General features: G+C 38.1%; 2 protein-coding genes across 7 annotated transcripts in view; both read left to right on the top strand.

Annotated features, from left to right (window-relative positions):
* Nucleotides 1-11,793, top strand: part of LOC18438057 (F-box/LRR-repeat protein At5g63520) — a 65,831-nt gene extending 54,038 nt beyond the window's left edge. For all 6 annotated transcript variants that reach the window (XR_016057716.1, XR_016057715.1, XR_016057714.1 and 3 more), the window contains 2 exons: nt 10,765-10,889; nt 11,240-11,793. Coding sequence is in view for 2 of the 6 variants with exons in the window: in XM_011626568.3 (XP_011624870.1) it covers nt 10,765-10,889; nt 11,240-11,273 (159 nt within the window). In the remaining 4 variants the exon portion in view is untranslated. The remainder of the gene's footprint in view (nt 1-10,764; nt 10,890-11,239) is intronic.
* Nucleotides 7,936-9,239, top strand: LOC110007622 (KH domain-containing protein HEN4). Its single transcript, XM_020669797.2, is given in 3 exon segments — nt 7,936-8,041; nt 8,044-9,055; nt 9,057-9,239. Coding segments are annotated over 3 exon segments (1,107 nt in total). The 5' UTR covers nt 7,936-8,034; the 3' UTR covers nt 9,145-9,239.
* Nucleotides 11,794-12,122: the final 329 nt, after the last annotated feature.

Below are 12,122 nucleotides of genomic sequence, written 5' to 3'. Positions count from 1 at the left end.
CCGGGGCGGAAATGCTGCTCATTGAGAGTATTTTTTGGTTATTTTTTTAATACTAAAGGGGCAAAATTGTGGGTTTTAGGTTCATTTGGAACCTAAAACCCATTAGCGGCTATTTTAGAGAGAACTCAAAAAAAATAAAATTTTTACTAGGCCGCCTAGGTTCTAGGCGCCCTCCTAGGCTCGATGGCCGTGATCCCCTCGACCGCCTAGGTGCCGCCTAGCGCTTTTTGAAACATTGGAGGGATCCTTGTCCCACCACCTTTGATATGGAGATCTACTAGTTGAGAAACAGTCCTAATGAAAGTAGGGCTTTTTGTGGTACCCTTCAACAACATTTTAAGGGGACTAGTGAGGCTTGTGGTTTAGACTAAACAACAATAAGTGGTTGGCTGATTATCGATCGTCAGTTGTATTCTGCTTCCAACCTGAGTACTGGAAGGTTCCAGGTAGTATCACCTTGTTCGTTGAAGGATTATTTTTTTCAGTTGCGCTTGTTAAAGATAACAGCTTTGGGGCACTATGTATTGTCTGAACTCACCGTCATACACGTGTATGAGATTATGAGCTAGGCAGTTGGAGAGAGGATGGGGGGTCCCGATCCCGATATCGATCAGGGATCTCACCTTGCTTGTCTTCCTGTTTACTATATTTTACCCTTATGTTAAACAATATATGCAACTGTCATAAATGCATTTATGAAGTGTTACCCTTATGTTACAATATATTACACAAATGGCATACATGAACAATGAACAAAACATGATGCAGGCAACTAGTTGACCACCCTTCTAACCTCTTTTACACTCCCCTCAAGGTGTAAATTAATTGCTGCCGATACTGATGTCTTTCTTTGGTTAGAGCCTTTGTATAGATATTTGCAACTTGTCCCTTGGTGCCTATATATCTTCTGCATATCTCCTATTTTCTTCTACTAACAAAATAACGATGCACTTTAATATGTTTCATTCTTCCCTGAAGAACCGAATTCATCAATATGACAATTTTTCTGTCCCAATGTAGATGCTATACTTCTTATCCATGTGACCTCTGCATTTACTACTGACATAGCTTTCTATACTTCAGCCTCTTGGCTTGGCCTTGCAACTGTCTTCAGTTTTCTGCTACACTATGAAATTAGATTTTTTCCAGTGAATACACACTATCCAGGGCTAGATCACATGGTGATTGGATCTCTAGACCAATCGGCATCTGAGAAGGCAAGTGTGGTGAAGGGATGATCTTCCTTGGGTCATTTTTCCTGCATCTGATCATTTAAGTTCCATTCTTTTAATGTATCGCAGTATCGTTTTCATGGCCCCACTCTTGGATTATGCACAAACTGACTGACTTCGTTCACTCCATACATGATATCTAGTCTAGTGAAGGTTAGATACAGCAAGGCTGCTACAATGTCATGATATTCACATCCATCAGAAAGCTGCTGATATCGCTGTTGGCTTGGCATCAATCATATTCACGTTCTTCAAACTATCCATTGCATATTTGTGTTGCCTGAGGTGTGCAGCAATTTCCACTTCAATGCCTAGAAAATAATGCAGCTTTCCTAGGTCTTACGCTTGAAAAGCACTAGATAGAATCTGTTTGAGAATTTTCACGCTTTTTGGACAGCTACTTGTCAGGACTTTGTCATTGATGTAAAGAAGTAGTATAGTGGTGTGTTTACCCTCATGCTTAAGAAAAGCAAATGATCTGCAACACTACAAGTGAACCCATGTTTCCTCACAACTAGGTAGAAACTTCAAACCGTTGCCTCGATACCTGCTTCACTCTTATTTAGGACTTGTTCAATTTACATATCGTTATGCCAAGATCTCCTTCCTCAAGACCAGGAAGCTGCTCGATGAGCACCTCTTCCTCAATGTTCCATGCAGGAATGCATTTTCATTTTTACATCCATTTGTGACTACTCCAATCCATATGCAAGAGCCAATGATAACAATACATGAATTTGTCTCCATCTTGAGTTCTAAAGTTTTCATCATAATCTAGCCCATGCTTCTAATTGAATCCTTTTTTTATGGAGATCAGAGCACAAGTAGCCATGAGTATCTTCTATGGGAGCAACAAATTCTTCCTAATTTTCACTTATATTTGGAGGATAAAAACCCTAGGAGGGATTCCAAGAAGAACAAGAAGAGCAAGAAATAGTTTTGGTTTTTTTCTTTAGTTTTTAAGGCTATTTTAGATGTTATTTATTTATTTATTTCATTGCTGGACCAGTTAGGGACTTTTTAGTTATTTTAATTAAAGTTAGGGAGTTTAATTTCTAGTTATATTTAAGTTAGGACCTTTTGGTCAACAGTTAAATTGTATGGACAAATATTGTCCAAAACAATTATTTTTCAATATAAATAACGGCATGGATGGGCGGGACAGTCATTCATGTATTTCTCTTTAAGAAAAGAAAGACTTTGTCTTGTAAAAGAAGCCTAAGGATTGAGCCCTAGGTGGGAGTAAACCCTAGAGTTTCTCCAAAATTGTGTGCTTCTTGCAAATTTTTCTTGGTTTCTTCAAGTTCTCCTGTATCAAGTGGTATTAAAGCCCGCGATCTACACGGAAGTTACTGTAGCAAGTGCGAAAGTTACTGTATCATGTACGGAGTTATATTGTAGTACCATTTTTTTTGGTGCCCTAGGTCAACAACAAAGAGAAGTTATAGTGGGGGTTTGCTGATTTTGGCCAAAGTTTTGCCAAAACCTAGATTTTGCTAATTTCAGCAATTTTTGTTGATTATTTGCCTAGGGTTTGTGATTTCGGTGAATTCATGGCAGAGAGAAGGGGCCTTAAAAGGGGCATTTTCGTAGATCCACTCCGTGATCCCATAGATGACATGATTGAGGAACTTGAAAGGCAAGTACAACAGCTGGCACAACAGTTCGCAAGCCTCAATAATGGGCAAGACGGTAATCTTTCAGCTCAAGAGGATCTTCAGTACAAGCCTTTTCACTTTTGAACTCCGCATGGGGAGTCGAGTGATGAGGATAGTGATAGAAGCCCTAAATATGGGGAATATCACTCTAGGATTTTTGATTTGGAGTATGAGATTCTTGATTTTCATACAGATCGTATAAAAAATCAGCAGGATGTAGATTGGGAATTGCCACCAATCTTTGACACATACTTAGATGAAGAACAAGGTTTCTTAAGAGATTCGGTCTATAATAAGGATGAAGATGATGATAAAGAGATTTCAGAAGAGGGTGAAGAATATGTAGAGAAGGCAATAGGAAAACTGATCCAAATCATGGCCATTGAAGATCTCATTAATGAAGAGGTGGAGCATTCAAGAGATTTAGGGCATTGGAATTAGAATAGTGCAGTGAAAGCATGGTCGACTCAGAATCTACAGATGATGGCCCTGATTCCTCAATATGCATATCATGATCCCTTTCTTGAAGAATTTTTTATCTAGAGTAATATTTGAGCCAACAAAGAAGAAGGTTGAAGAAGGTGGTTTTGACCTTGAATTCATCTCAACACACTTCAAAACTTGAGGACAAGTTTTCTCCAACAAGGGGAGAATGATGGAGGGAAAAAACTATACTTATTTTTATCATCCGTTCAATTTTAAAGGATGTATACTTTGATTTTAGTTTTAAGATTTATTTTTAGAATTTTTAGTTTTTTTAGGAATTCTAGGGTTTCTATAGTTTTTTTATTTATTTCATATGTACTATTCACGGATACTATTTATAGGGGCAAAACTGTTAGTATGAATTTTAGGTTTAAGTTAGGATATATGGGTCAATACATTATTTCTTTGGACACTTTATGCACTTGAAACAATATATAAGGTGTGTGAGGGCCTTGAGAGGATCAATTCCACATGGTTTTTAGAAATTGGAAAACGAGAAAAGCTTAGGCTTTTGGAACCCTAGTTTGGGGTTTAAAGAAGAAACTCTAGGTTTCTTCGATTTCTATGTTTCTTCAAGTTCTCCTACATCACTTTTGCACCAACTTTGCTTTAACCTGTCTATGCTTCCATCATCATCATCATCTTTTAAGCCTTATCCCAATTATTTAGGATCGGCTACAAGAATCATGTTCCTCTATTCTTATAGGTTTAGGATTCTTGATAAGATCTGACAAAGTTTTACTCTGGCTGCCTACCTAACGCAATGCACTTCCTTTAGACTGGTTAAGGAAAAGTTTGAGGTCCTCGCCCTTATTAGACTTGTTTATGCTTCCATCTGGTTTAAATTTCATATCGGGTTTATATTTCACCTTATATAGATTTGCAGCCCTCTACATATTTGTCCTTTGGTCAAGGTTCTATTCTCATGTTTGGCAGTAATAGAGGGCACACATTTCTTGATTCATAGCTTCTATGCACCACCTTTGTTCTTTATAGCTTCTTCATAACTAAAGGGTTCTTGCACTTTCATCTTTTAGTTAGAAAAAATTGATGATCTATAGAAATGTTTTGGGAATCACACCCAACAATCAATGGCATGAAGGGTTCTACTTGATCTTCTAACCATAATTTCACCTTCACTAGGTATGAGTGAGAAGGTCAAAAGTGCCCAAAATGAACTAGTCGCTGGTGCCACAAATCGTAATATCTAACTTTATAAAAGTTGAAATCGGCAACAAGATTGTGCAAACTATCGAACGAGACGTGAAACGAGTGTATCAAAAAACCAATTCGATTTTATACCATGGAGGTCAACAATTGAGGGTATTTTTCTACTTAGGCAACTGATTGAGAAGTTTAGGGTGGAGCAAAAAGACATCCACATGACCTTTATTGATCTAGAGGAAACTTATGATAGAGTACCTTGAGATTTGATTTGGTGGGTATTGAAAAAGTAAGGAGTTTCCAGTCACTACATCAACTTGGTGAGAGATATGTACGAGAGAGCGCTAACTAGTGTACGAACAATTAGTGGAGAGACGAGTGAGTTTTCAGTTACAATAGGTCTACATCAAGAGTCAGCATTGAGCCCATTCCTCTTTATCTTAGTTATAGACGACTTAACTAGACACTTACAAGATGAGGTATCATGGTGCATGTTATTCGTGGACGACATAGTTTTGATTGATGAGAAGCGAAATGGCATCAACACAAATTTTAAAACTTTGAAGGGATGCTCTAGAATCTAAAGGTTTGAAAATTGGCCGGACTTAAGATAGAGTATATGGAATGGAAGTTTAGTAATAATAGTAGTAGAGATGAGGAAGTAGTTAAGATTGATAGCCAAGAAATACCAAAAAGGCACACTTTCGATATCTTAGGTCAATAATCCAGGAAGATGGAGAGATTGAGGAAGATGTCGCACGTAGGATTAGAGCTGGGTGGGCGAAGTGGAGATGTGCGACAGGAGTTTTATGTGATCGTCGTATACCAATGAAGTTGAAGGGCAAGTTTTATAAGACGATTGTGAGACCAGTTTTGCTTTATAAGACGGAATGTTTGGCGTTCAAGAAACAACATACTCATAAAATGAGTTTAGTTGAGATGAGGATGTTGACATGGATGAGTGGCAAGACAAGATGAGATAAAGCTCAGAATGAATACATCCGGTAGTATTTACAAGTGGCACCAATAGACAATAAGATGAGAGAAAGTAGACTTAGGTAGGCTGGCCATGTGCTGCGCAGACCTAGTACATTATATGTTAGGAGGTGTGAGTTAGTTCAAGTGGAAGGCTAAAAAAGAACAAGGGGTAAGCCCAAGAGGATATGATTGGAAGTAGTGAGAAAAGATATGGGACTTGTGGCCTCACTGAGGGTATGACCCTTAATAGATCAAAGTGATGGACCAGGATTCATGTAGCCGACCCCAATTAGTTGGGAGAAGGCTTTGATGACGATAATGATGACGATGATGAAATCGACAACAGGATTGAATGGAGCAGGAATGCTAGACAATGACCTTGGCGTGGACTCGAGATAAAGTAAAGGTTCCCCCTTCTTGTCCCTCGGCAAGAGTTTCTTCATGCAGAGATCCTTTAGGAGCGCAATATGGGCAATTGAAATTGCCGTCAAGTTGGGAAATGGAAATTCGACTTCTTTTGTTTTGTGGTTAAAGGACTTTGTTTGGAAGAGAGAGAACTAGATGGGAAAGACACATTTGCCATCCCTATATAGGTGATGCGGTGTTCAGTACCCATCACTTTTCCTCTCCAAACTATGGAATCAATGAAGAAAATTTACTTGCTTCCAACATAACGTAGTTTGCAGATCCAGTGTCCATCCATGTTGAATTTGGAAAACCCAAGTCAAATGGCGGTGCTCCTACATTTATGACAGTGAGACGGGGAAGCAGCTGCTATATGCTTTATGGTGCAAACTGCGAGTTTAAACGATGTTAGAATTGTGCTACAATGTGATTTCTTTTCCCATATAACTGACATATGACGACATTTGTCTGTTTTTTGCCTTTGAAAATCTCAATACGGCTGCTCTCAAGAGCATTCATGGCCTCGAAAATTTATCTATTCCATGATTTCTTTTGCCCCTTCCACGTCTACAAAATTAACTTGTATTGGGAGAGGATACGTTGAGTATTTCAGCATCACATTCTTATTTCTTGTTTCTTTTCCTTTTAAAGATGTTTAAGCTCATAAAACGAAGGGGTATGCGGCTTTGTCATGACAGATGAAACAAATGTATCATATTCTTCCCCTAGACCCTCAACAAGTACATGGCTTTATCTCATCCGTGAGCTCATCACAAATGTTCTTAACCTTGGTGAGACATTCACTGTGCATTTAATGAAGTAAGTTGATGCGAGGAAGACAACATTGTATTAGAGATGAGAAGAGATTTAGAAAAAAGTAAAAGGGAAATGAAGTTCTTTTCCGTTTTACTCTTCACATATCTAATACAATGTCAAAGGAAGTGGTATTAGGGTTTAGGGAGAGGAGTAATCAGTATTTGGGGAAGTTTCTTGAGATTGAGAGAGAGATTTTGGCTTTGAATTTTCTAGAAGAAAAGGGTGATGAAGATAGGTTTTTATTTGAGAACTTTTTTATTTTAAATCAATTTCTAAGAGAATGAGAAAAAAGGGAAATGGCGGCAAATAGGACTTAGAGAGTGACAATAAATTTGCATAACAAATGTTAACTCAAGGGAAGAAGAAAATAAGTCCACAAATAGATTATACCTCTTGTCCGGAACAACCTTGATCAATCTCCAATTTGGCAGTGATACCATGTGAGAAATGAGAGAAGAAAGAAATTTTGTGAATGGTGAATAAGAGGACAGGAGGGAGAGTGAAAGACAACCTGAATTTAGGGTTTTTTCTCCAATTTCATCCTTTTACACTCAACACCTAAAAACATATTTACACTATCACACAAATACCATAAAAAAACATATTTATTAAGTGTTACCCTTATGTTACACAATATTACACAAATGTCATAACTGAAAGATAAAATATAATGCAGACAACTGGTTGACCATCCTTCTGACCTCTTCCTTTACGGCTATGAGAGTTGGCATATGGTTGTCTGTGCTGCCTTGGTGTTTATGACATGGTTATGAGTGTATCGACTCCCCAAGTGGTAGGATTTTGCCTCGCCTGGGCCCACCATGTTCACGTAGACAAAGGGATGGGGCACTATGAATGCAAGTTTTCATTGCTTTGGATTCTACACTTTGTTTAGTTACGTTGATGAAGGGACCCCAATATCTTTTTTATATATAGATGAGTATGTGATTTATTTCATGATTTTCTCGGGTTTGTTACTAAATAAGGGAATATGTAATTTATGCCACCCTTGTTTTTCTTATTGTCAGAATTGTTACCCCATATAGATGTATTGCAAAAGTGCCACCCAAATATATTGATTCTCTCATTATCCTTTTTAAAAAACTTCTACCAGTCTTCCAAACATACCCTTAAAAATAGGTTCAAATTCTCACTCAGATATCTTGCCTCCCCCAAACTATCATATCTCTGGTCAAGGGGGTCCATACCCCCCTGTGCGCGGGGATGACGGTGGCTATCTATCAGGTGCTCCTTCACCAATCCCTAAATTTCATGATGGTTTTAACTCCAGTAGAATGAAACCCCTGAAATACTCACATTTAAATTGTTATGCATGAATGAGAAGGCTGGAGGTGTGATAGGAAAAGGGGGTTCCATAATTAGAGCACTCCAAAATGAGACTCAGGCTGAGATCAAAATTCTTGACACTGTACCTGACTTGGAGGATCGTGTAATAGTCATTTCAGCACCAACACATCCAGACGATAGAATTTCTGCTGCACAGGCTGCTGTTCTTTGTGTGCAGAGCAGGATTTTTAAAGCAGCACCTGACAGTAAAGATAAAAGCTTGGTCTGTAAGGTTCTGGTACATTCCAATGAGATAGGTTACTTGCTTGGGAAGGGTGGTGCCATAATAGCAGAACTGCGCAAGTCATCTAGGGCACCCATTCATATATTGGCTAAGGACCAGATCCCAAAATGTGCTTCGGATAATGAAGAAGTCGTTCAGGTAACTGAAGAATTTGAGGCTGTTCAAGAAGCTCTATTACAGATCACATCCAGATTGCGCCAACATCTTTTCCACGACCAATTCCAATCGATTATCAACCATCCACATCATCCTGCTTTCATAGAACAAGTACCTCCTCCAGTACCTCCATATATGGGAAGGAGACCTCCTTCACCTCCTGGGATGTATTCCCATATGGGTCCTTCAATCCACAAGTTTGATCTTCCTCCCAACATGGATCTTCCTGGGTTTCCACGTGGAATTCAGAAGCCAGGATTCTCTCACAATTCTGAAAGAATGCCACCTCCAGCACCATGGGCACATCAGGGTATTGGTGGGAGTGGGAGTGGGAGTGGCAGTGGGCTTGAGACTCGCCTACCTGATTATGATAGGGGGTTTACTCAACGGAGACTAGATGGCTTTGGAAGTCAATTAGCGATTATCACTAGCACAACTGTAGAATTTGTTGTTCCTCGAGCTGTTGTTCCCACAATTTATGGAGAGAATGGAGAATGCCTGAAAAAAATACGTCACATTTCAGGTGCTAATATTACCATCACAGAACCCAGACATGGGGCCAAGGAGACTGGTCATAATTTCTGGAACACCTGAGCAAACAAATGCAGCACAGAGTCTTCTTCAGGCATTTGTCTTGAGTGAGCAGGGATCTCCTTGAACTGAGAGCAGAGGACCAAGAAGCTGAAGAACGAGAAGAAAAACAGTTTTGCAGATTTGAGGAATATCATGTACACGATTATCAGGGGAGTTTTACTAGGGAAAGTTTTAAAACTTTGAATTTATATTTGCTATTCAATGGAAGTGTCACACTTTCAATTGCACCTTAGTTTTGGACCTCCCAAACTGTACCCATGAGATTTGCAGCCCATGAAAAACAGATGGGTGATGAAACTGCACATGCTTAGAATTAATGAGGAAAGTAATGATCTGGAACTTTTGTCAAAAAAAAAAAAAGATTTTTATTAAACTTAACTTCTTGACTTCTTCTTTTTTTTTTCTCATTGTATCATTCCACAGTCAAGCTGCTCCTCCCATTTTAACAAGAAGCATCAACTCTTCACCGCTACGAGTGTAATTTCAGGCATTGTATTGACTGATCTGCTTTCAGCTTCACAAGACCCCAAATCAATAATCCGTTGAGAGCAATATATTCTGCAGGCTAGAAAATAAGATATAGTGTTTCCTTTTTGTTGTTAGAATTGTGAATAGACCATCATTATGAAGAAGAAGAAGAAGAAGAGTCAGCTATCCGGGCTGGACCTATTAGCCCTAGAGCTAAGATTTGTGCCAGCACATGAGGGTAGCCTGATGGAAAGATGGATACATGGCAAATATTAAGTTAAAAAATTAACCAACTATTTTCTGGGGTATTTTTGGAAGAAATGTAGAAGTTTTAAAAACGTTGCATAAATGAGACAATCATCATATTTGGGTAGCTATTTTGTAATATGTCAAAATAAGGTGACAATTTTGACTTTAAGAAAACATGTATGGCATAAGTGAGGTTATCCCAAAGATGATGTGTTTGAAAAGTATCGTGTATATTTATTTGAGTGATGTGTCGCTGCACTTTGGCTTTCTTTTCATCTTGTTCTGTGTGCCCTTACCCATTTTTTGAATTTCCTTTGAGGGGAGTTGTGTGAATAAATGCTTCTTACTCTCGTTTGATCTTATCCTGTGCGCCTTACCCAGTTTTTGAATTTCCTTCATGGGGAGTTGTGTGAATAAATCCTTTTACGTTCCTCCACCTCTTTAAGTACCCCTTACCTTTGATGTGTATTTGCTTTTCTTTCTTTTTTTTTTGAAATTAAAACTTTGTGAATGTGGACACTAATGATGTGTATTTTCTTTTTTTCTTTATTAAGCGTTGGAAAATTTTATGGAACCACTTACAAAATTTATAGTGAGATCCCAAATCTTTGTTTGATACATAATACTAGGTTTCCTGAGCACATGCATAAAAGCCATCACCACTAGTTGGATCTTTATTCTGGTTATCCTTTGTTTTATACAAAAACATATTAATGGTAATGTGTAAAGTTGCTTTTGGATTTGCATACAAGCCTTCTGTTTTTACCTTTAAATAAGTCTGTTTTGCACATTAGTAATTTGACATGTGATCGATATATTTTTCTTGTGTGCATGCTAGTAGTTCTATTTTGTTAAAAACTCACATAACCCGTAACCTAATTTATTTCATATTGTGAATTTCTGAATTTGTAGGTTTTGCATTTGCATCTTGTAATTCACTTTCTTCATTGCTAAAATGCTATGGCAGGTTGGAAATGAAATTTACGGGGATGTTTATGTCGGAGTTTTAAAGAAAAGGAAGCGCTCCATTGCAGCAGGGAAAAGACAATTTGGAAAACCTATTTCCTTGTTCGCATTTCATGGATTTCATAAGTGAGTCTAAGACTTTACCTTCTGTTGTCTTTTTTATGTTGATGGATCATCACCTTCATTTGTTCTTACTGATCCATTCTGTTCTTTCAATGTTCTGGTCACGTTTGATGGCCACAATGATGTTTCTCTAATTAAACATTATCTAGAGTTGCATGAAAATTGAACAAAATGAGATAGAGTTGCACCTTAGCATTCATATCAGTAGTAGTAGATTTGGTGCATTGAAAATTGAGTTGGTTAACTTGGCTAAAAGAGGTTTGGTTGATTGAGAATTGGCTCTTATTTCATTCAAACTGAAAAGTGTGGAGCTTGACATGATAGTTTCCTTTCTTTTTTTTCTTTTCACACAGCTTGGATGAAGAGTACCTTTACGTTGAAGGTTAGGGGTTTAGAACTGGAGATCCCTTTAGCTTTTATGTGTCTGATAGAGAGACCGCATTGGCATCACGTGATGCTGTTTATGAGCAACTTAAGGTTTTGAAGCAAACTGAGGTACAAAATTGCTCAAAAAGTTCATCAGATGGCACGCAGATGCATGTATTTGGAGGGCTTATCTTTTCTTGCACAGGCCGTGATGCTACATTTTTCAGCAAGAAAAATGTTGATAGCTCTGCATTTTCTGATAATTTTCCTAGTGTTCCATTAGCAGGAGCTTTCTGTGGAGGTGAGATTGGACCTCCAGCTCTAGGAGAGATGGAGAAAAGGGAACTGAACTTGAGTGGGTCTTGTTTGAATTTCTTTAGCACTGTCTATCTTGTTATGTCATACACTACAACTTCTAAACCATAGACCTCATTCTTGGGCATTTTTCCTCCTTTGTTGATGGTATACAGAGCATATAACTCGTCAAATGGTTATATATTCAAGTTTAATGACTATAAATTGAGGCCACCGTTTGAGAGCATCATCTGCTTCTCCATCATAAATCCACATTTGATTGGATCTGTTGGTTCTTCATAAGCAGGAAAGTGCAAAACTTTGCCTTTGTAATCACAAATTTACTTTTCAGCACATATTAAACAAGCCATTAAGATAATTATGAGAGAGGCAGCTATCAATCCATTCATCAAAAAGATTCATGCGACGGCATACTAGACTCATGGTAAATGCATTTTTTACAATAGCACTCAATGCAATGTTATGCTAACTTTTACACAAAGAATGATTCCAATCCGGCTAATGAAATTGGGCATGCCTCAATATCGCGTACATTTTTTGCACCAAGGACAGCTG

This window comes from Amborella trichopoda, chromosome 6, assembly GCF_054954075.1.
Source record: "Amborella trichopoda isolate Santa Cruz 75 chromosome 6, AtrichopodaSantaCruz75HAP2 v2.0, whole genome shotgun sequence".
In the NCBI taxonomy this organism is placed as follows: Eukaryota; Viridiplantae; Streptophyta; class Magnoliopsida; order Amborellales; family Amborellaceae; genus Amborella; species Amborella trichopoda.
The sequence above is the reverse complement of the archived record's forward strand: the minus strand, read 5'-3'. Positions and strand labels throughout refer to the sequence as shown.